Genomic DNA, 25,589 nt, shown 5'->3' on the forward strand with positions numbered 1-25,589 from the left:
TGTATAACTTGTACCCTTTTTCTGTTTTTTTTTCCTTTTTTCTTCTTAAATAAAATTTTTTTAAAAAGCTATAAACTTGACTTGTTGTGTAATTGAAATGGACTCTTCACCTGCTTTTCACTTCCCACATTTTTCTTTTTTAATATATACAAGATCAGCAAGGCAGTGACGTCTTAAAAGTTTGTCTCTTTAAGAAAGTTGGTACACAATACTAAGAATGTAATGATTAGATTTTGGGCTAAATAAATTAAATAACAATGGTCAAACTATACTAAAGGTGAGTTTCTTATAGATACTATGTAGGTGTTTTTTTTTTTTTTTTTTAATCTGCTTTGGGAATCTCTGTATCTAATGGGTAGAATTAGATAATTAACATTAAAATAAGGCCAGGGATTTAGTTCAATGGCTTAAGTGCCTGCCTGGCAAGCAGGAGGTCATGATCCAGTCCCCCTCTTCCCCCCAAAAAACCACCACAACAACCAAAATTAAAATAATTACTGATATAGTGAAATTTATAAATTTATATTACAGTATTACAGTATTATCTTCTCTTCCTTGCTACTTGATCCTTTTTTTTTGGCTTTTACCTTCTGTCTGCAAATTGCCCAGGCTAGGCTCACACTTGCAATTACAGGCACCTAACACCTGATTCAGCTTAATTAGCCTCTTAATATGATTCAATTTTCTTTATCTTAAAATATCAATTATCTATTTCTTTTTACTTTTTCCTAATGGCTGCACTTGAGTTAACAATAGACATGTACACCTAATGTAAGTTCTCTTTCAAATAACTGTACGACTGCATGGGAGTGCAAGCCTTTAAAGAAAGGTATTTCTCCTTCCTATAGCCCATATGATACTATTGTTATTTGTTTCATTTAAGGGCAGGCCTTATTATGAACAGAATGCTCTGAACATATTTCAGAACGCTTGCTTCTCTCTTCCTGATAAAAGCAAAAGAGATCTTTCTCTAATTTTTACTAAAAGTCTCAGAGATAAAATACAAAAGTGTGGGACTCCGATAAAAACTGGGCCACAGTACAGTTTTGAACTGTCCAACTTGTCCACAGGAGCCTCCAACAACTGACCAATTACAATCTAGCTTTTCCCAATCCTGTGATGATTCCCATGGAAATTCTGCTTCTAGATTTCTGGCCCAGTTTTGCTTCTAGTTGAGTCTGTCTCTACAGTTCTGGGGACAATGGATTGCCCTGTGACTTCAATTTTCTGAAGGATCTAAGAAAGTTTGGTGATTTTTAGTTTGTTCAGCTTTTTGCTTATTATGAAAATAGCAGGGGTATCTTCCAATATCCTTACAGATGAGACCAGAAATCAAAAGTTCCTTTTTTTTTTCTTGCTCTTGCCAGGCAGGTGCTGTGCTGCTGAACTATATCTCTGGCCTGCTACTTTATTATTTTTCTTCTCTTCTTCTTTTTTATTTTTCTCCTTGAAATAAAATGAATATGGAAAAGCTTCAATTTTTAAATCAGTAATCCTTACCAGCAGTTATTACACAGATCTCCAAAATTTCTATATGGAATTCAAATTATTGTTTGAATACTATCTGCCTCATTTTAAACTGAGGGCAGAGGGGAATGGACGCATAATAGTTTTCCAGCTCTGAAGGCACTGATTTTACAGCTTTTAGGAAATCATCCTGTTTTGTAAGTTTTTTAAAAGGTTAATATTATTGACTAGATCTTTAATTTTGTATTTATGAAAGTTTTAACATTATCCTTGGGTTACACTTGCTTTACTGAAAAAATTCAATTAAATAAAGCTCTATGACCCTGCCAGTAATGAGGCAGCAAATTATATAAAAGTGCTATCACTGTAAAACGTCACGCAAAAGGTGCTAGCTGCCCTTTGGTTATGCTTAAGAACATAAGCTTTGGAAGCAAAAAGAAGTTTGTTTAAATCTAAACTTTCTCTTTTATCATCTTTCTTACTGTAAAACCTTTCCTTACCCCCCTCCATTTCATCCATCTGTAAAACAAGGACAATAAAACCTGCTTAGCTGGGTTATTATAATGATGACTTAAAGTGCTTTGCACATAAAAATATGGTATAAACAGTACTTCTTGTTGCTATTTTTGCTGTTTTATTTTCATTGTTATTAGGTTATAACTCCTTTACCTGCTATTATGACTGAAAATATTTCAGTTAGAAAATCTACCACATTCTGTGCAAGGTATACATTATCTGCAGACAGTCTAATTGGACTATTATACTAAGCCTCCTATATCCTGCAAATCAATTTCATTACAAAAAGTTTTCTATTTCATTTTCCTATCTGCTTATAAAATTTAGTCCTCATTAGGTTGCATAAAAAACGACTTATGTATTAAAAATATGAACCAACAAAGAAGGAAGATAAATGAAAAATTTTTGAGTACAAATATATTTTGATACCAAAAGCACTGGGGAAAAACACTATAAAAAGAACAGCAGTTAAAATACTTCTTTTTATAGTAGGAATTGAATTATAGAACTGCCTTTAAAGTTCTAGTTAGTACATTTTTTTTAAAAAGGCCTAATTCCATTTCTGCAAAAACCAATTCTCAAAATGAATGAGGAATTTTTTAAATTCCTCAAACTGACAAAAACTTAGATTATACCAAAACTTTCAAACTCTAACCTTAATTCTGTAGCTTTTTATAATCAACCTATGTTCAACTGGATTTGGTAATGAATATTTCCTCTGAGTTTGTCTGTGCCAGCAAAGCTTTTCCAAAATTTGAAGTGAAATTCTAAACTGAACAGAACTTTTTCACAATACAAGGCAAATCTCATGTGCTTTCCCCTAATCAGTAGATTCTTAAATGAATGATCTAGCTCCTTTTCAGAGAAAATACAGGAAAAAAAATAGTAGCATTCTTCACATTCCTGTTCTTCACATTCCTTCCCTTGCATGGCACTGGGTTTAGAATTCTCTTCAAAGTAGCTGAAATGTGGACATAGTTATTAAATGACAGAAGTATAAAACGCTACCATTTAACTTTAAACTTCTATCAGACAGAAGATGATCAATCTATCTTCTTGGTCTAGAGTGGTCTTGGTTTCTTCAAGGGATGAACCAAACATAGAAAATCACTATATTATATTCCAAAAGTTAACGATTGCTTTTCTTTTTTTTCTTTTTTTTCTTTTTTTTTTTTTTTTTTTTTTTGTACTGGGAATCAAACTCATGACCTCTCCCTTGCCAGGCAGGTCCCTGTGCCACTGAATTATATCCCTGGTCCCTTAGTTAATGATTCTTGCTTTCTAGTATCATTATTTCTCTTACATTAACCAAATATCCAGTGATTTCACCTAAAACAGAAACTTCCATGATTCTATGAAACCTCAATAAGGCAAAGCTTTCATAAAGGAAGTAGTGAAAACACGCCTGCTTCCTTACATATAATTTACTTGTATTAACAGCCTAAAGACATAGGAAAGTAAGTTGTCAAAACTGTAGTCTCTCTGACATGTACAGGCAATGGTGTCCCATGTTTAAAAACAAATCACCAATGAATATCTGAGGCTTTCCTTATGCATTTGTTCCTCTTGTCCCAGAAAGAATAATAGACAACTACTGACATTCAAAAATATTCAAGATGGAAATGCAGCATAAGTTAGTTTTATCAAGGAACAAACTTTAATTTTTCATACCAAATCAGAATATCTGAACCTTCTAAACAACAATATACAAAACAATAAAAGATATAATTGACCAATGCTCCACCTAAAATATAAAGGCAGAGAGAGCTCATCAATTTTTGGATGTGTGCAACTCAAGCTCATGAAATGACAGATTTTTAAGAACATTTCTTTTTTTTTTTTCAAGGTATCTATCATTCTCCTTTTAAAGGTCACTGCAGTTTGTGCTTGATGTAAGGTACAATATTGACTTGCGATTGATGGACTTTAAATATCACCTAAGTTGTGAAGATTAAGTTGGCTTCAAGCTCATGATTCTCCTGCCTTAGGCTCCCAGGCAGCCAGGCTGAAGGCGTGTGCCACTACATCCCGCAACTTAGGTTAGGTTTTTGATAATACAGTAAGAGTCGAAAAACCAGAGGTACTGTGGAATTTTCATTGCCCTAGACCTCTAGAACCTTGGAAGACAAGAAAAGGAGAGAGAGGTGTGCATTGCCAGTTGCTATTCATAGCACAGTTCAACACTCATCATCACTGGGTCAGTGAAAACAAGAGCATTCACCTGAGGTTTATTAAGCAAAGCAGCGGAGAAGGATCAATACAAGACTATATCATCTTGAAGTTTTGAAAGCATAAATGCCCTATCCTACTGATGCGCAAAATATATCTATGAAATAGGCAAGTACGGTAAGCAGGAGATGCTATAAAAAAGCCAGAGTTCTCAAATTATTCAGCTATGATCAAAAGGTTAGTGAAATTCTTAATCTCATATTCAAAAGAAGGACAGCATTAAGGAAGGAAGTTAAGAAGAGAGTAGAGAGGGAAGATAAGATGCTTCAGGGGTTAGCCTAAGGACTTATTTTTCCTAAGTGATATTTTCCATTCCATAATCTAAATTAACAAATATATGCAGGTTATCCCCAATTATATATATAATAATTCCCATCTAGACTTATCTGAACACCGGATTTCATGTGCATCTGTGCCTGCAGTATCACCAGGTGAATGTCTAAAAAACCAATCATTCCTATAGAGCCCTTGAATTCTTCCACAGGAAACATGCTCCTTTCAGTTTCCTTCACCTCAGTAGGTGTCACATCATTGTCCAAGTCAGGGGCAAGAGTCATTTTCACTTCTGGCTTTCTTTGCTCCGAGAGGCATCAGCAACTCAGATGGATTCCTCTTCAGAAATATTGTATCTCCCTGCCCACTTCCACTCTATTCAAATTCAAGCCACTATCTACCTCCCCCCTGGATCATAAGGGAATCCTTATGCATCTCCCTTCCTTTCCTCCCACCTCTGTGAAATCCATTCTACACAAAGCACTTACACTAGAACATTCCATTCACATTCAGCATAAAATTCAAACTCCTACAAAAGCCTATTACCTATCTATATACTTACATTTTCAGAATTTTATACTTTTCTCTGGTAAGTAATACAGAATTAAGTCTTAATATTGTTATAGGAGCTAGTAAGTGACAGAAAATGGAAAATCATGACTTAAACCAAGCCTTCTAAGCATGTTTTTCATTAAGCCATTCAACTTTCTAGTGTCCTATTCCAAAAAATAATTATTCATGTCTCAGCTTTTTCATTTGTAATATTATAATAGTTCTTCTTCCATGATATTACCTAGTAATTAGAGGCTCAAATGAGATGTCCTATATGAAAAAGTTTTGAAAAGCATAAAGCATTGTGCCAACATAAGGTAATATCAAAGGTGTGCTATGATGGACATGGCATTCAAATGTGGAGTTCTTGGAGCACTCTGCTTACAAGAAAGAGGAGCTAAATGAATCTAACTAAAATAACTTACCTATGTCACTAGAATACACTTGAGCTGTAAGGCCCTTTCAAACCCCAGAACACATGGTGATTTCAACACTGAGTGAGTTCCTCAGTTCCCAGAAACTCTGCTAGTCAACAGAATCTGCAACCCCAGGCTGCACACTGACAGGCTGGAGAATTCCCCACCCCACTGGCCCAGGTAGTTACACTCGCCTGGCTGTGCATCTGGGTACACAAGGAACTGGCTCTTGAGTATGAGGCAAGTCACATACAAAAGAAAAGGTAAGATGCTTCTAATAAGTCTACCAGTCTGTAATTATACCATATTTAAGTTTGGATTACCCTAAAAGCAGATGTAACAAATTGCACCATCATTTTGTTACAGCTATGCAAATTCCTATTTTTCTGCTTAATATTACACTGATTCTCTTCAAACCTTAGATCACTATTTTATTTCACTTAAGTTCACTATTTAAGGGAAATATTTTAAAGTGAAATAAACACATTTGTTTAAATATCAAGTTGTTTCACTTGTGTGAGATACTGAAAGCATAAATAAGGATCAGAATGGATGACAGATTGAGGGGTAGGAAGAAAATGTTCAAATGGAAGGGAGACAAGGGAAGGCAAAGGGAGAAAGGAAGGGAAGGGAAAAAATAATGGAAGCAAAATTTTTATAAATAAAGAGGCAAAGAAAAGTTAAAGGGAAGGGAGGAAAATGGGGAAAAAAGAGGAAGAATCAAGATATATGAGGCACAGGAACAAATTCCCTATGATGTATGTGATCATTATGCATATCAAAAGTAAGCCAATAAAATTAATTTTAAAAACTAAAAAAAGATAATACGGAATAACATTTAAAATACTTAAACTACAGAAGTAGAAATCATGCTACAAAACAATCTAAATTTTTCTCTATAGTCAGTTAATACTTTAGAATTCATAAGCTATACACTGTTTCTGTCACACACTTTTATTTCTTTTTATCCATCTTTTGATAAATATAAAAAACATTTTAGTACATTTTAGTTCTTAGATATTACAAAAATAGACTGTCTAACTTCTGTTATAAAAAATAATTATAAATTAAGGGTACAGAGAAAATGTAGCTATTTACAATGTAAATCGAGTTTTCATTTAAAACAAATTATAGTTCAACAGGATTCCTATTCCTGATCTACTGAAGTAGGTACTAAAATTAGAAATGTTATATGTTAAAAAGGTAAGAAATATGCCCTGATTATTTTTTATAAGACAAAAAATTCTTCCCAGATATTTTTTCTCCTTCTCCAGGCAGTAAAGATAAAAGATGCTCAAAAAGAACTCATGAAGCATCACTTATAATGTGCACAGTTATAAAGGCATTTAAAAGCCTGGATTTATATAGTGTAGGTTCCTAAAATACAAATTTGTGAAGCCTCAGAAATTATAAATAGATAAAAAATAGAGTTAAAATCATCAATCCATCAAAAAAGAGGATATATTATTAAAATGGCTTTTTCTTTTAGGATATCTGCATTAACAAGAAATAGCACCAAAATTCTGAGGGGATAATGGCATACAAATGACTTGCTATAACTGGTGTTTCTATTCCACAATGCAATGAAGTCTATTGTACCTCAGAAGTTGCAGCATTGTTACCAAGCAACAAGAAATAAAATGTCAAGATTAGCACTTTGTTTTTAATGTATTTTTATCATCAATGAACTATATTTCTATTGTGCTGTTCTTCTGGATCAATATGGTCATTAGGCTAAGAATTTTATTTAGCAACCTACAAGAAGACATCAAAAGAAATGCAGTCAGTTAAACAAGTAAACAGGAAGATAACAATATTCTGTCTCAGGACGAAGGGTTTTCAAAATTCATGGAAGTTGACTGGTAAGAAAAGGGGGTTCCTTCTTTTTAATGTGTGTTTTTTCTTGTACTTCTTTATCTTTTTAAAAGAGTGTTTAACTAAACTGGCTCATGTAGATGGATGCGATAGGATTACAATAAACTGTTCACATCAGCCATCTGAAGTAGAGCACTCCATCAGGTTAATACAAAAGTGCAACGAAGGGCATTTAACATTTTAAGTTTCACAACAATGAATGTCCAATTTGACATTTCAGCCAAGTTCTCATAAATATTATGTCCATTGTCAACCAGAGATGTCTCTGTGCTATTGAATTAAACACTGGTGTGAGGAATAGTTGCCTGTGTATGTATGATGTGAACGTTTGAAAAGGATCTGTCCAATGGAATTTCTCAGCATGATTAGAATTGTTTGTCTGACAAGGATAGAAGCTTTATTTTTTTCCTATTTATAACCTGTTATGGATTAAAAACTGATGTTCAACTTTACGCCAGCAGAATTGAATCACCATGCTGCTGAACGTAGATGTTCCACCTGAGGAAAGTTCCCAGCATAAATACAGACGTGAAGAAGGAAAAGCTATTGTGTTGTGGCACTGAGGCATTGTGGCTTCTCCTACAAGGTGCTATTTGAGCCATTGGTTTTCCTGCAGAAGCTCTGGTCCTCACATCGAGCATTGCTTCCTGGCTCTGGAGAGGAAGACATGTGCCACTTGGTCTCCAGGACGAACTTGTCACACTGGCTTCCTGGCATGTACTCCGACTGTGCTTGCTCGAGGCCTCCGTGTCACTGAGGATGGCTGTGGTGCTTTGCAGGACAGCCCTGGTCTTTGTTGTGAGTGTGACTTCTTGGATCTAGCATAGAACCCTCAACTACCAGCACAGCTTCTTCACCCCACTGGCATAGACTTCCTAGCTTCCACCACTAACCTTCGGGCTTTTCCAGCACAGATCCATAAAAGAGACTGGTGTGAGTCCTTCTCGTGGGCTCTAGACCTCCAGTTGGATTTGTGGGAGGCACTGTCATGAGCTCTGGTCTTCATCTGGACTCATGTGGGACATTGCTGTGAGATTCAGGCCCTTGGCTAAATACATTATGTCTTTAGTGTTGTGGACAGATTTCCTGCATTTTCCTGTGTTAACTCTATGTGGCTGTCATAAAAATAGTATTATAAACTCCATGTCCTGATTCTAACTGTTCTCTGCACAATCCCTGCCTACAATATAACCGTTTTTTGATTTTATGTCTCTTGAAAACACTATTGAGTTCCAGTGCTTTTGAAACTGTATCAAGGCATTAGCAATTTAAAGATTAAAAATAAAAGAAATTTAAGAGGATAGGAATTGTATTTATCCTTTGGGCATTTCATTTTCTCTAAAGCAGGAAGCAAGATACCCAATGTCTCTAAGACACTGATACATTAATTGGCCTGCTTGGTAGAGATTAAATATTCACAGGATCCACTGGAGTGATTAAATTGCCTGGTTAAAATCCACTATGTTCCCACATTCTACTATACAATGAAATACCAACCAACTTAATCATTTCTGCTAAAATAATTCATGAGGCATTATCAATCTGAAGTTCTTCCAACAGGGCTATAAAGTCACAAAAGCCAAGAGGCTCTAATCTCAAAATCACATTGTCCATTCACCTAAAACTTTAATGTCAGATTTAGGCACTAGTCTGTTTTCTGTTGCCATAAGAAAATACTTAAGACTGTGTACCTAATAAAGAAAAGAAATTTATTTTGCTTAGAGTTTTGGTGGCTGAAAGCCCAAGAGAAAGCAGTTCCATCTATTCTGCCTCTGAGAAGGCCACCTTCAGCTACTTTATAATAATGCAAAAAGCAGAGAAGGAAACAGCAATGTATATATGAAACTGTGCTTGTTGCATGGCCTTTTTTTTTAATAACAATCTGCTCACTAGATAACTCACTCAATCTTATCTAACATTGATACCTTCCAAAGCAGTGCCTGCTATGACCTACACATCTTCCAGCAGACACACCACATCCAAACCACAGCAAGATATAATAGTTTATTAGAAACTATTATAAAATACTTTAAAAATAGAAGTCATATTTTGGCTGGGCGTGGAGTCACACACCTATAATCCCAGTAGGGTTAGACAGGAGGCTGAGACAAGAGGATCGCTGAGTTTGAGGTCAACCTGGGCTACATAGGAAACTCGTAGTCAGTTCTTGTGCTACATAGCAAGACCTTGTCTCAAAACAAACAAAAAGGTGTATTTTGCACAGCTTAAAGATATTATCATTACTCACAATTAAGTTACTCTGATGTAAGACTATGCAACCTACCATCCAGCCTTGGAGAAGACTGTCAGCCACCTGTACTCTGCAAACCACTGGGAATGCTTTTGCCTCTGCTCCACCTCCCAACAGAAAGATCCCCTCAGTTGAAAATCCAGCTTTCTCATTCTCTTGAGTGTTTTACTCAAAAGTGAGTTCATTGGAACTTTCACTAATACCTTAACTAAAATCTCAGTTTCTTTCCCTGGTATTTCATGTTCCTTTCCCAAGGGCCCTTCTAACAGTTTCCTATTATCCTATATATTTATTTATTTGTTCTGTATCTTGACCATTGAGATGAAAGCTCCAAAATGACAAGGATTTTTCCCAACTAGAAAAATGCCTTGCAAACACAAATTTCTGAGTATCAGTTAACTTTCCTTAAAATACCACTGAAGCATATTATCCGGTACTTGTTTCAAAATAATATAGGTCAAGGAAAAAGTAAAGGAGATAGGGTTACAGATGGGTTAACAGGCACTGGAGCTGTGTGTTAGCCTGAGGAGGATTTATTACCTCCTTCTGCTTATAGTTATTGTGTTTATAATCACCCATTATGAGCATGTAAAACACAGTGTTATAATACCATTTACTCTATGATCTGCACCTTTCCTTACTCACAAACCAGAAATAATATACGTGTGCTTGGCAAGATAGCAGATGTCCCCTAAATCCTTTCTTTTAATGAATCTCCTAATGAAAGATGGGTTATGCCAGGCACTATGAGAACGAGGTCACAGCTATCAAAGCTTGGCTCTTATAAATGTAACAAAAAAGTCTTGGAATACCACTTTGGAAAGTAATTTTCCATGTGCCCACATATCATGACCCAGAATTTTTTTTAAAAAACAGAAGATTGATAAACATGATCTTCCTGATAGTGATTATATACAGACAGGAACAGGCTCTAATCCTTATATTGGGTGGGCTTAGAGAAGTTCAATTTACTATGTTTGCTAAACCACACAGGCTACACATATACATGTGTATATCAAACATCATGTAATACGGTTATAATTCTATAGGCAATTATGTCAAATAATTTTATTTAATTCATGATCATGTATATACTTATTTCAACTAAAAACTCAAATTAACGAAAGTGGTAGAAGGTGCTTTGTGTAACCTTTTCTGCCTTATAACACAAGCTATGGCACAAGAGAAAATCAAAGAAGCTGGGTTATTTTAAACATAAGCAGCTTCAAGGGCTGAGTCAGACAACCTTTTCTGACAGCGTGTGCATGCTGAGATGCTGGCAGGGAACAAAGCACTAACAGTCTCTTGAATTAAGTACTGCATGCCTTCCTCCTAGGTTTCTTACTATAAAGTCCCTTAAAAACATGTAAAAGTGGGTCACTTTCCAGAGAAATCCAAGATGGCAGACTACACAGAGAGAAGATTAGCAGAAGGGTTCACGGAGAGTCGAGAGGTTAATAAGATTCCTCCTGAGAAAGAGCCAAATGAGTTCCCTCCACAAGGTTCAGCAGTCCTTGCTGCTCCTTATTATATATGTGTAACACAATACCCAAAAGTCATTCTTGGCTGATTTTGCTCTTAAACTTGTGAGGTTTATCAGGAAAGACTTCACCCACTCAAAGAGAGGGAGCTCCAGAAATAACTCTGTCTAAGCTAAAGAAAGAAATATCTCTCCAGCATGTGTGCCACTATGTGCACCCACTTGTACTATTCTTCCAAAGTAACCACCCAGTTCCTAAAGAGGGGCAAAGTATAACCAGCACTGACTAGGTCACAACTTTGTGGAGAGGCAGGCAAATTGCTACAGGCTTTGAGGAAGATAAAAATAATAATCGTATTGATTTTGCTGAAAACACACATCATCGCTCATCACTTTGGTTTTATACAACTCATTAGTTTATTTAGAACACATCAGAGGGAAAATCTTATTAAAAAGGAATCATGGTCTCCATTATTGAAACCAGAAATAACTGATATCAAAGGCAGATTTGATTTTCTCCTTTTCACCTGATATAAATACATTGGTTTCTTTCTTTACCTAAAACATTTATTATGAATTAATTGCTATATAACTTAAAAATGCATATAAGCAAAAAAACAATGTAGTAAGTGGCTTAGATGTTCCTTTGCCATCCTGCTTCTAAGTCCCACAGTAATGTGAGAAGTCTAAAAGAATAGTCATTCATAGTTTAGATATTTATCGTTCTGTCTTCCTTAAAACTAAAATTGGGACTCAAACAGGGAGAAAGGCTGAAAAGATACTGTTCTGTGGAGTGGAAGATACTGGCAAGGACATTAAAGAGACAGACTACAGCCCAGATTCCACTACCAAAAACCTTCAGTGTGTTCATCTGTAAGGAAAAGGAAATGAGCAAGAGCTCTAACAGAAAATTCTTTGTCTACAATGTGAGATCTGTCACTGTAATAGTTTCAACTACTTAAGATACTGCAAGAATCAAGAGGCCATTCAAGAGACTGAACTCCTGCAATGGAGTGGACAGCCAGTCACCATATTTAGGGAAATACATGAAAAGTTGAAGTAATCAAAAGGCCTTTAATAGTACGAACGCCATCCAAGAGAAGACTGAATGAATGCACAGGGCTATGAATCTGAAAGGCTGGTTTTCTCAAAGCCAAGACCACAGTCAGAATAACTAGCAAAAAAGTCTGGAGAAAGAGGAACAAGTTAACCAAAACTCTCCATATCTGCATTAAAAAGGACTGTACCTTTGGAGAGTCAAAACATGGGACAGACATAAAGACCAACAACCGGTTACACCCAGAAAACATCTATCTCTGGGGAACAGACATTTCCTAGGAAAGCTTTGATACCAGTGCTAAAGCTATCTACCATAAGAAATTTATAATCATCAAACCAAAAACAAATCAAAATAAAAAAATAGAAAATGACTCTAAGATGTATGCACAATGACGGAACTGTTTAGAAACATCTCTCTCATATTATATCCCTGCCAAATGATGCATGACCATACATAAATTTATCTGGGAGTTCATAATGATTTTATTCTAAAACTGAAGGACTTTTAAAAGCTAGTCCCTGCTCTAATTTCGAGAGAGAGCATCTTAGTGAGTTTCCTATTGTTCAGAAAGTGCTATTATACTACACATTTTAATGTTTAAATTATATATTTAAATAGGGTCCCTTCATGTTCCAAACAAAAAACCTGTCACTGTCTAGCCTCCAGAAAACAAAAAGACTGTTACATTTTTTCTTGAACTAATATATAACATCAAGGTAAAAAAAAATTAGCAGCAATAATTTAGAAATAATCTTTTCTCTTACCTCCACCACTGTGGTTTCTGCAGCTTTACACATTGGCAAATTAAAATTCCTTGCACTTTTCCTATTTGACATAAGGGAAATAAGGAAGAAAAGAAATAAAAACAAAACTAAGCATCTTCTGACTTTAAAATGCTACAGATTAACAGAATTTCTATTTAAAAACCTATGAGCCAGGCATGGTGACACATGCCTGTAATCACAGCACTTGGGATACTGAGGCAGGAGGATCGTGGTGAGTTTGAGACCAGTCTGAGCTACAAAGTGAGCTCAAGACCAGCCTGAACTGCAAACCGAGAACTTGTCTCAGAAAAGAAAAAAAGAATCTACGATTATTTTTGAAAAACAGTGCAGCATGTTTTTCATTGCTTTGTAGCTATTTGATAAATTTAAAAAGTATTATGACCATTTCATTCAATTTATATAGATTTTCTAAAGGGGCTGAGTGCAAGAGGGACTATTTTTTCATGGACATATGAAAAACACACAAAATGTAAAATGAAAATCCAGTCTATTTGTAACAAGTTTCCCTTAATCTTTCAACAAAGACACTACTTTATATAATTAAAGATTTCACTAAACAATCTATTGTCATTAAGATGTTAAAAAGTAAAGTGGTGAGTTCTTTGTATGAGAAAGTATAGTAATTATATTCTCTACTAAAAAGCAGCCTATTGCTGAAATTAACTGGAACCTTCACTGGTAACTTGTGAGTCACTTACAAGGATCATTCAGGACTACCATCTTCTGATGAAATTTTCTAAGTACAACATCATCAGACCCTGAGGTGTAAAAATTTCAAGAAGGTGTACCAAGTATGCTGAAGACCCTGCATTTCAAAATTACTTAAGATACTTCCCTTAAAAATAAAGCATAAAAATAAAGCCATAAGAAAAGCTATAAAAAGTAAAATGCATCTTTGTTTTGGGGAATACATGTCAATCGAAGAATATCTTTCATAGAAGGAAATCAACCACAACTATGCTTTACTCTCTCCTTGAGGCTACTGTCTCTTTTTCTTGAATTCAAAGGTAAAGACAAAACTGTCCTTGAGAAAGGAGCGCTGTGAATCTTTATCTGTTGCAAGTTGGCTTTCACCTGATGCCCAAGACATCAAAAGCTGCTACAGTGAAGTGACTACAGAAGGAGTCCAAGGCACTCCATCTTAACAGTGGTAGCCTAAACAGACCTCTGTACTAGTGGACCTTCCAGTATGAAGGAAGGCAGTATCTTAAGAATGCAGGTCACTCGACCTTGGATGATGAGAACTATTATACACCAAAGCTCAGTAACTCCAGCATAAATTCAGAGCCTTTGTGCAGTCCTTAAATACTAGGGCCAGGCAACAAAGAACAGGATAAACTCCTGGAAATGACTCATTCAGTTAAGTAATTTAAATTTAATAATTTAAATAATAAATTTCATAAAATAACAACTGAAATAATCCATTTCCATTTGCCTTTATATAATTGCAATACTATTCTCTTAAAAAGTAACTAAACTTTGCCAATATTATACCAACATGTCAAATAAAGTAGATATGACATAAAATAGTTCCTGTAATGGTCAAAAGTAGTTATGTTTTTTTCAAAGCTGGCTGAATTCAAGAAATTAGAGTACCAAAAATTCTTAAATAAACAAAAATGACATGAAGTGCCACTGAGAATTTAACTGTGATTATAGCAAAATGTATTTGCTAAAGATAAAATATTGTTAATTGAAAATGCTAAATAATACTATGAGAAAGGTTTACTTCTGGAGTCTAATTGGTAGGGTTTTCAGGATAATGTAACCCCTCGGCCCCTTTATTTTGGTTTTTTGAGACAGGCTCTTGCTAAACTCATTGTGTACCCCAGGCTGACCTTGAACTTGCAGCGATTCTCCTGCCTCAGCTTCCCAAGTGCCGCGTTACAAGCACGCGCCATGTCTGGCTTTTATCATTTACTTATTTATTTATTTAGATAAGGCAATATGTTTTGAAAAATTCGAACGTATACAAAGACTATAAAATTTTCAATACACAAATATGTAATCTATGAATCTTCTTTATGGGGTAGAGGGGGATTAGTATATTTAAGGTAAATAAAGAGATGTTAAAACTGTCTTAAGCCTGTAGCTACCCAGATAATGAGAATGAAAATTCAACCTTATTAAGAATTAGCAACTTTTCAGGTGGAACCTTTATAAGCATACCCTAGGAGACACCAGCAGGACTAAATAAAATCTGATCTAAATTCTTACTGGCAGCATCTTTCCAAAATATCAAAGTAAATTTGACATTTTAAGATAATGTATATAAATAATAATATCAAAATAAAAACTTTGGACTACGGTAGTCCTTTTTCTAAGAAAACAACTGGTCAAGACACAGGGAAATACCTAGTGAAAAAAATAATTGCATGCAACTATGTACAAGGGTGTCCAGGCCCAAATATTTAACTAGCAGTACAAAATGCATATCAATCCATAAGCATAGACTGCCACAGTGTACCACACAGCAGCTCCACATTTTTCTTAGACTTATTCATAGATACTTTACAGTTTCTGTTGTTAATATATACACATGCAATATACACAGGGCTGTGTAAGACTATAAGCTCTTTTTTGTGAGTATGTAAATACTAATTTCACTATGACCTTTTTGACAATCATAACTTAGGAAATATAGACTTGGTTGCTACTGTAATACTTTGTAAAAATCACTGCAATACCTGAAAATCACATTTCCTGCTTGGTCTGCTTTCCAGGCCTTCACCAGAGCAAAATCCCCTGTAATTGCTTCTTCCAGAATAAACTGCTGGCCATTGAACTCCCTCACCTGCAGGAGATAAAGAGAGCACTTTCAGGCTTTTGCAGAGGTCTGATTTGATGGTAATATGTGCTGGGACACAGGCAGAGAGTAGGGATACAAGTTAATAAAGAAAGGTTTATCAAAGCGGAGGAATCTCGACAGAATTCTTGAGTAATACTAGGCAACAAAGACTGTGAAAGATTGTCTTAGGTACACAGTCAAGGAAGAAAATGTGCAAAGGCAAACTGATGACAGAACTTTCGATTCATTACAGGAACTAAGTTCTACAGGTTTGAGGAGTAGACTATGTTAATATTTTACTATTTGTATGTACAGATAGCTTATGTGACCTGAAATATAATCCCTCTTCCTTTCCACCCCAGAAAAAAACCTATAGAAGTGGTGTACTTGATTTTTTAACAAAAAAGTTATAAAAATTCATTTACCTTTATTCCTCAATCTGTGATCTATAGTCACCCAAAGGATTTTAATCAGGACCTACAGCATTAGTAAATTAGTTTTGAGAGATGTGATGGACCATATCTTCCCACCAATCAGCATAATATATGCTTCCTTTTACTAAATTTTTCATTTAGTTCTTTCAATAGTTTTATTATTCTCTCCATAAAAGCTCTGCATATTTTTGTTAGGCTTTATTCATTGATACTTCATGGCTTCTGCTGCTAATATAAATGTTACATTTACTTTTACTATATAACTTCTGGGATTGCCAATTTAATGAAACACTACTGACTTGTCTTTACGTTTATCACTTTTTAATTCTACTACAAAATTTTGGGGAAGAGAACATAAAGCAAAACTCTGGTTTATTCTTCCTGGGGATCTGTCTCTGGGAAACAAAACACAGGTGAGTGGGAAGAATGGCCACTGGTTTCCCATTCCCCTCCAGGAGACAGGTGAAGGAGAAAACTTCAATCTCATGCCTATCGCACCCCCTAGTGGAATATCAAGATGAGAGCATTTTAGAAAAGGCTTCAAGGGAAAGTCTAGGTACATGTATTTACTTTTTTAAAACTATAGTGTAAAACAGAAATTCTTTCTTAAGGAGAAGATGCTTTAAAGACATTATACCAGTTTCCTGCTACAAAACATAAATGAACCTGATGTATTATAGATAAATGCAGATCTCATTAATATGACATTCATAAACTGCCTATCAATATATTATTTTAAAATTGTTTATAAACTGCAAAAACTTCCACAGTTAAACACCAATTATTATAATTGAGTGTTTTACACACATACTAAGAAAACTGAAGTAAATATTTGCTAGTACAGGGAAAAAATCAAGCAATTAGCTTTTCTTACATATTCCAATTACACACTTTCCTGATATATACACTAGCTATCTCTCAATATTAGTGATTTTAATACTTAAAAGAGAAGACTAGTTTTATTGAACTAGCTATTGTATTCACTTGGAAGATTTCTGCATTTCAATCTTTACTTTTTCAACTTTAAGATCTTCTGCAAATCTATCCCTGTTCTAGAAAAACCACTCCTCAGGTCGCCAATGATCCCTATTTGTGAAAATCCAGTTTCAGTCTTTGGACTACCCAGTCTCTTCACACTCTTTAGGCTACTGGATTCCCGCCTTTTTTCTAAACTGTTCCTTGCCTTTCAAATCCTCAGACTCCCCTGAGCTTTCTCTTCATAACTAGTCTTTCTTTCTCACATGTTTAGTATTCTTTCTTCTCTTCCCCATTTATCTGCCAAAGAAGTATGCTCTATCTGCATGCAGGCCCAAGTCACCCAGCTAGTCTTTAAGGTTTAAATGTCATATTCTGATGTTCCAAAGTCCCCTTCCCAGCTCTTCACAGTCATGTAATTGGAGCTTTCCGTGAACCCCCTCTTGAGTCTCCTGGACATCTCAAATGTACCACATCTCTGACAAACAGAGCTCTCTGATTATTCTATGCCTTGCCTATCTCAATGAGCAGCATACTTGATTCTTATAAACCCTATATGCAATATAACGAAAATGTAATCACGCACAGAGTGCTATTTTTATAGACACATGCAGAATGCAAGTCACAGCGATACAGAATCATCCATGCAGATTTCAGAGGAAGGCTTGGTGGCCAAGCAGGGTGTTCCTAGTACAGCAGTGTACAAATCTGTGAGAGTAAAGCCAAAGTTAGAGACCCCCCAGAAGTTAGAGATGCCAGGAACAAGGAACATATACTAAGGAAAAAATTCAGTTACATACTTGAACAGTCAGAGGTTGTGTGTGCTGCAACCAGCAATGCCATAAGTTCACAGCTTCTCAAGCCCTTTAGAGTTTACATCTCATTACAAATTGCCCTAAGTACTGGACATGTAACTATAGGATTTAGTATTTGCCCTGCTAGGTTTTCTTCTTCTTTTGGTCTGATTTGTATCCCTCTATTTCTCTCTTTGGAAACTGGAATGTTTATGCTTGCCACTGTATGTTGGAAGTGTTTAACTTTCTTTTAGATTCTTACAGAAGCTCTCAGCTAAGATTGCCTTCAGCCTCAGAGGTGACTTCGGACTTGGACTTTTAAGCAATGCTGTAGCTGTTAAGACTCTGGTGACTCCTAGAGATGACCTAATGCATTTGGCATAATGAGGCGGGCATGACTCTTGGGGGTCAGAAGCAGAATGTTACAGATTAGATATAAAATATCCCCAAATATATTATGTTTTTGGAAGATGATCACATGATGGGTGCCCTATAGCTGACTTTCTGTTATGAAGCAGGGCGGGCTGGAGACGATCACTGCATGCAGTTGCTCCTTTCTCTCTCTCCTTCCTGGCTGCCATGGGTTGAGCAACCTTTCCTCTGGAATGCCCTTTTGCCCTGCTATTTCTGCCTTGGAACCAGCCAAACGTGGACTGAACCATGAGCCAAAACAAACCTCTCCTGCTGTAAATTTCTCAGCCAGAAGAAAGTGAATAGTACACCCTAACTACTCACTGGAACACCATCTTCCTGGCCGCTGACCACTGACCACTCTCTTTGCTCTTGACTTCCTTGCTGTTTCCTCCCAGCACTCTCACTATACACATTATGTATTTGCTCAGTCTCTGTCAGGTCTTTCACCAGCAGGTGGACTAGGGCTGGAGATCATCCATTTTTCCAGTGCTTAGGAAATACTGCCAAGTAGTTTGAGATCTTGGTAAATATCATTGAACTAAGGAATTTACTCACTTTCTTTTCCAACCACAAGCAAGAGAAATAAAAAGCTAAGCATAATTGTAAATAATTTATCATACACCTGGGGGACTAAGACAAAACTACAAAGCAGCTGGATTCCTGCACCTGGATTCAGGCATAAATAAACCCAGGAAAGATTCTAGTACATTCATATTTTCCCAGGGTAAGCTAATGCTACAATTTCTCATAAAGTATCCAAATGTTAACCCAATTTTTCAGGGCACTTTTATTGTATATTTCTAAGATTCATCTTCATAATTAGGCTTCTTCTTTATCAAAAAATTGTTTAAATCTAGGCACTAAATGAAAAAGGAAAAATTTATGTGAAAAATATGTCATAAAAGTTTTGAATCAATATATGTGACTTTCAGTAGAAAAGCAAAGCTCCAGATGGAGGACATGGCTGGAGATAACACTAGAGTGAGGGGCATTTTCAATGACCCCTTACTTTCCCCCAGAACAAGACGGCACAGCCAGTATTCCCAAAGGCACAAAAATTACAGCATAAGAAAGTCCATTTACTATATTCACTTTCTCAGAGATATAAGCTCAGTATTTTTGCAACTGCTCACCAATAATTCTTTTCAGCCTTCTAGACAAGAAAAATGGGAAAGTACTAAAAATGTAGTAATGAAATATTGATCTGTGTAGTTTTTAAAATTATCTCAAATCTAAGTATCTCAAATATTTGTATCTAGAGGTCTCTCCTTATGTAACATGTGAGTAAAGTTGCTGGAGATGGAGGAAGATGGGAAGGTGGGATGGGGGAAAGAGGAAGTAAAAAGGATCAATATGCTGTATGTGCGTGGACCATATCTCACAAACACAGTAAATAAATAAATGGGGCTGGAGGTGCATCACAATGTGTATCACAAATACATAATAGTTCGTTGTGTATCACAAACACATAATAAATAAATAAATAGGGCCAGAGATGAAGCTCATCAGTAGAGTATCCTTGGCTTCAATCTCCAGTATGGCAAAAAAACAAAATACCTTTATAAATATTTCAGAAAATAGATTAAAAAATGGATCAGGTCTATAGAACTGATCCTTAATTAAAATAGAAACGGTTTCATTCAAAAAACAACATGACCCATCCCACTCATAATTTTAAGTAAATCTAGTTACTTAATGAAAATTTCACGTTGCTCAAGATACAAAATATAAAGTTGATATCACAAACTCTCTACTTCATTATAACTACAAACTGCTTTTCCAGATTTCAAACTTTATGTTTTCCTTTTTCTTCTTCAGTGCCATGAGCATGATGAGTCTAAGCATGAATCAAGCAATTTGTCTATTTTCTATATAAGCATAATCAATAATCATAAATATTCCTAAATTAGTCAAAACTTTTCAAAAATCAGTTAGCTAATCTTTACCAGTATATTATACATGAAAAACAGTTTCTTTTCTTCTCATTTATGCTAGCTTTCCTATGTGATTTTAATTAATAGCAGATACTAAAATTTAGCTACAAGCCTCACATAACATGTTTAAGAAAATGAATGCTTTTTCTCCACAATGTGATTTTACCCAGTGAATCCCCGCAGAGTCCCGCAGAGAAGGAATCCCCTGGCAGGACTCGGATGAGCATGAGCGCGTCTTACCTCTCTCGGCTTACTGGCAATAGCAATGCTGCCATCCTTGTTGTACTTGATGGGTGCTCCTCCTTCTTGCACCAGGGTCCCATACCCTGTGCTGGTGTAAAACGCAGGAACTCCAGCCCCACCTGCGCGAATCCTCTCTGCAAGTGTACCCTAAAATAAGCAACCAACACTCTGTAAAAATCCATCAAGCACACATCTGTCGGAGACACAGAAGTATTTACATGGTTCCCCACTCTCCAAACACTTATAATACTAAAAAGTACATAGCACCAGAGATTGGTGTGCATATTTTCCTAACACCATCTGCTGAAATATCAATTTTAAAGAGTTTTCTGTCTCTATACAACAACCACTCCATTCTTACTCCACATTCAAATTCAGTTGTTTATTCTTCTAGTCATGCTTTTAGGTTCCAGGCCTCCCAATGGCTTCTTGATGTCTCAAGTTTCAAATCTGAATTATGTCACTTTAGCTATATAAATTTTTAAAAATCATCAAACTTTGTGCTTTAATGTATGTGATATGAAGGTACAGCCTAAATATTTTCATCAATAATAACAATAGTTCAATAATGTAAGAGCTCAAATTGATTCTAGAACTTATTTTTAACAGTTTTCATAAATATTTTATCTATTGTATTATCCAGCTAGAGAAAAAGCTAAAGGTAAGCAAACAGTACAGCTTATGAGAACATTGGTTTAAGAGGCAAAACTGGGCTCATGATCACATTTTACTTCACAGTAGTCAAAGCTGAAAGTGAAGTTTCTTTGCTTCTCCTTGTGATCATCTTCTTTCCCAGGGGATAACACTGCCCTTTTCCAGTGACTTCAAATCTAGGATCCTTAAGTGTCTCCCACCTCCAACTGACTATTCCTTCAAGGTTTCCCTAGAGCATGAACTCTGGCCTTGACCATGTCCTGATGTGGTCCTTGACACTGAAAAGTACTGCTGAAGTCTTGCTATATAAATGTCTTACTAGATAACTGACTAGTGAAGAGTAAGAATTCATGTAAGTATTAACAATGTCTATCCATATTGTCCTAACCTACATTAACTGGGCCTTTTAAATATTTAACTCAAAGAAGAGACTAACGGTGAGGACCTCAGACACTGAGTCATTCAAGTACTTAAGTGGAATTTTCTGTTGTAGGAAGGACTTCAGGAATCATCGGAAATCTTCCAGCAAGCTGGTGCTCTGTTCTCTCTAATGGACAGAGATGACTCTACCTTGCACTGCATTTTAAATTAACAACATTCAAAGACTAAATCATTGAAATAACCATGACAATACCTTCTACTATAAAATATTTGTATGTGAACACTCCAAATATTCCGTCCTTTTCCCTGTCCAACTGGGAAATAGTCTGAGAGCAGAATATTTTTTCAGAGTCTCTGTACATATCACCAAGTACCTGCACTCACCCCCAAAGGATTTATAACCATATAATTTCATCAGCATGTCTCCCTTGGGCTCTCAGATGAAAAAGAAACTGACAGAGATACTGTTTAATTATATACCACTAAGTGGAGGACAGAGTCATCAATTTGTTTTAACTTAAAGGGAAAAAGTTATGGAAAATGTCTCTATTGTCCCTTGACAAAATAATGGATAATACAAAATATACAAAGAGTAATTGAAAGATTACTTTTCAGTAGTTCCATATTGTTAAAGATAAGATATCACTATCTATAATGTGAAAAAAATGAACATTATGGATGGAACTGTGTCACCTTTAAATTCATAAAGTAAAATCCTAACTCTTAATGTGACGGTACTTGGAGACAGAAGATACAGAGAGATAATTAAAGATAAAAGAAGTCATAAATATGGAGCCCCGATTTGATAGAATTAGCATCCTTATAAGAAGAGACACCTGAGTGCTCACTCACACACTTGCTGTCTCCCTTATCTCTCAGCCATGTGAAGACACAGAAGGAAGCCAGCCACTGCAAGCCAGGAAGACAGCCTTTATCAGGAACTAATCTGCCTGGCACCTTGATCTTGAACTATGAGAAAAAAAAACTGCCAGTATTCAAGCCAACCAATCTATGATATTTGCTCACACTAGCCTAAACAGATTAGAAAAGCTTATCTTTGTTTACTCACAAAACTGAAAGCAAAAATTGAGTAAGTATCAAACAGAGTGTAGTGATAAGCACAGTGACATTGCTGCAGGGTGTCCAGGTGTAACTGTAATACTGTGAAGCCTGAGAAGGAACAGGGTCCCATAAATGCTTCTCTAGACCAGCACTCATTTGATTTAATTACCAATTGTTTTAAAATTTTGCTACATTACATAATCAGCAACTTGGTGAAGTCAGAGGTAATATTATTTTCAAGTGGAGTGGGGGGCTCAGATTCAGAGATGAAGGCAGACCTTGTCAAAGCAGAACCCCAAACAGGCAACTTATTGATACTTGCTTTACCCATGTGACCAAAATGTTTGCTTCTCCTATGACAAATTATTCAATCAGTTAGGAGATGTTATAGAAAAGAAGGGAAAACTTTCCAGACTGATCGTTGTAATTACTTGTTTGTAATAACATCAGTCCTCTGAGGACCTGGGCTCTGATCCCAGTACTTACTCTCATGCAGTAAGTTTCACCCTCCAGGGCCTTCAGGCTCCTGATGGTCTGAGCAAGACTTGATCACTATCGTGCAAAAATTTCTAGCTCTGTGATTCACAGAAAATGACTTTCAGGAGTCTTCAGACATTTCACCAAGCCCTTTTACTTGCTTCTGACATAGATTATAGTGTCAAAATTTTACACTGCACCCTAAATATTTCTATTGGAAATACTAATACAGTAGCATAAAATATTAATCCTCTAACAACTAGCAGGTGTAGATTATGAGCAAAATTCCTGGCAAAATTATATCCTGTCTGGCACAGAGAAATGTTTAGGGCAAAATGTGTATTTATTAATAAGTGAGTATACTATAAAAGAAATGCAGAGAAATCGTCTCACCTGAGGTGTCAGCTCTACTTCTAATTCACCAGATAAGAACTGTCGTTCAAACTCTGCATTTTCCCCCACATATGAAGACACCATCCGTTTTATCTGCTTGGATCGAAGTAAAAGGCCCAAGCCAAAGTTGTCAACCCTGGAAGAAAAATGAAGCTTACAATCACAGGAACACCTGACAGAACACCACTGCCACATAATTAAAAAAAAAAAAAAGATAAAATTTTATTAATTTAGAGGAAAAGAAATCTTCTCTGCTAATGTATTTATCACCTTTTAAGGTGATATTAGGGATTAAGATGGAAATTCTTCTTTTTTTTTAATTTACAGTCATGGAAACTAAAGCTTAAAAGGTTATGTGATTTTTTTCCCCAAGCTCTCAGGCAGTTATGGACATAGTCAATTTCCAAATCAATATTCTATTCATCCAATAATTCTCAAAGTTTTTGCTTCCTACTACTAAAAGTGATCTTGAGTTAGCAACTAGGAGATAAATTCCTTCTTGTTCTGTTCTTTGGAGGAATGTATGAGTGCAGTGGCAATATAATAACCTGAAGGGAAATTTGGATGAAGAAGTTCTTCCTGTGCTAAAAAAGAAAGACAGGCATTCTCGCATTTAATAAGATAGAAGACTGTCATACCCACTAAAATATGAACCCAAATTATAAATGGTTATAAACATTTTTCCTGTATCATAGATATTTTGTTTGACCATTCTTAACCAAATCAAATCAGTAAATTAATCACAGTGAAAAGGTTACAGGTAAAATGAATAATCCTGCATATGTTACATTACATACACTTTGATTTAATATCTCTTTTATTTTAAAAGTTGGTGTTCAATTTATTTTTAGATTAATGAAGGTGGTATTGGTCCTTTATAATTACAAAAAAGGTTTTCAGGTTTTGGGATTACTTCGTATTTCTATCATAAATTTCAAGCAAAATACACCTAGAAATTTAAATAAAATCAACATGACATAATAGGTTAGTAAGTGAATGAATACTTTTCCACTTCTAGACACCTTATCCCTTTCCGCTCAAAAATTTCAAAAGTATTTTAGCCAACTACAGAAAGAAAACTGGATTTTAAGCAATAAAATCTCCCCCCCCCAATACTTGAGATCAAATCCAGGATTTGAACATGCAAAGAAAGTGTTCTAACACTAAGGTATATCTCAAAGTCGTATAAAACTTTTTTTAAGGGTGAAATATGTTTAGTGATAAAAACCACAATAAAATACCTTAACAAACAGGAAAAAAGTTAAATAAACAGAAGGAGATATCAAGTATTTGATATTGGCAAAGACATGAAATATCAGAACTCTAATATAATAAGAAAAATGAAATCTGATGTGTTTCCTTTGGAAAAACTGGTAGCAGCATCTACTAATGATGAATATTTTTATGCTAGGATTCAGCAATGCTTGGATCTGTATGCAACAGAAATGCATAGAGTTCACCAAAATACACATACAAGATATTATGATCTTCATTCTAACCAAAATTAGAGATTCCCAAATGTCCATCCACAGAAGAGATAAATAAATATGGTTTATCCTCACCATGGAGTATGATACAGCATTGAGAATGAATAATCTATAACTACTAGCAATAATGGGTGAATCTTGGACAAAATATTGAGAAAAAGAAGCCAGAAACCAAAGAGTAAGTGCTGAATTATTACTTTTATATGAACTTCAAGATCCAAACAAAAACTAATACATAACATCAGAAGTGAGGATGATGGTGAACCTAGGCAGTGGGAAAGAGCATGAAGGGGCTTTCTAAGGCAAAGGTTCATATTCTATATGTTGTGTTTCATTTCGTTTCTTTGGTGTGTGTGTGTGTGTGTGTGTGTGTGTGTGTGTGTGTGTGTGTGTGTGTCTTGTGTTTTTTTTTTTGTTTTTGCCCTAGAAATCAAACCAGGCAGGTGTTGTGTCACTGAGCTATGCTGCTACGCCCTGGCCCCATGTTCTGTTTCTTTTCTATTTCTTTAGCTAGGTGTTAGTTAATTATATGTGCAGTTTGTAATCTTACAATTTGTTGATTTTTCTGTATTATGTTACAATTTTCTGTATTAATTACACTCGGCTTCAAGTTTTTTTAAAAAAGACATAAATACAATGATAAAGGGCA

General features: G+C 35.5%; 1 protein-coding gene across 1 annotated transcript in view; it reads right to left on the bottom strand.

Annotated features, from left to right (window-relative positions):
* Positions 1-25,589, bottom strand: part of Oxct1 (3-oxoacid CoA-transferase 1) — a 123,734-nt gene that overhangs the window by 84,874 nt on the left and 13,271 nt on the right. The window contains exons 4-7 of the mRNA XM_003470204.4: positions 23,454-23,589; positions 20,484-20,633; positions 15,592-15,698; positions 12,884-12,944 (exon numbers count right to left, since the gene is read on the bottom strand). Coding sequence (XP_003470252.1) covers positions 12,884-12,944; positions 15,592-15,698; positions 20,484-20,633; positions 23,454-23,589 — 454 coding nt within the window. The remainder of the gene's footprint in view (positions 1-12,883; positions 12,945-15,591; positions 15,699-20,483; positions 20,634-23,453; positions 23,590-25,589) is intronic.

Source organism: Cavia porcellus, unplaced genomic scaffold (genome assembly GCF_034190915.1).
Source record: "Cavia porcellus strain 051 isolate PalLab524CR breed Dunkin Hartley unplaced genomic scaffold, mCavPor4.1 scaffold_11, whole genome shotgun sequence".
NCBI classification, from domain to species: Eukaryota; Metazoa; Chordata; class Mammalia; order Rodentia; family Caviidae; genus Cavia; species Cavia porcellus.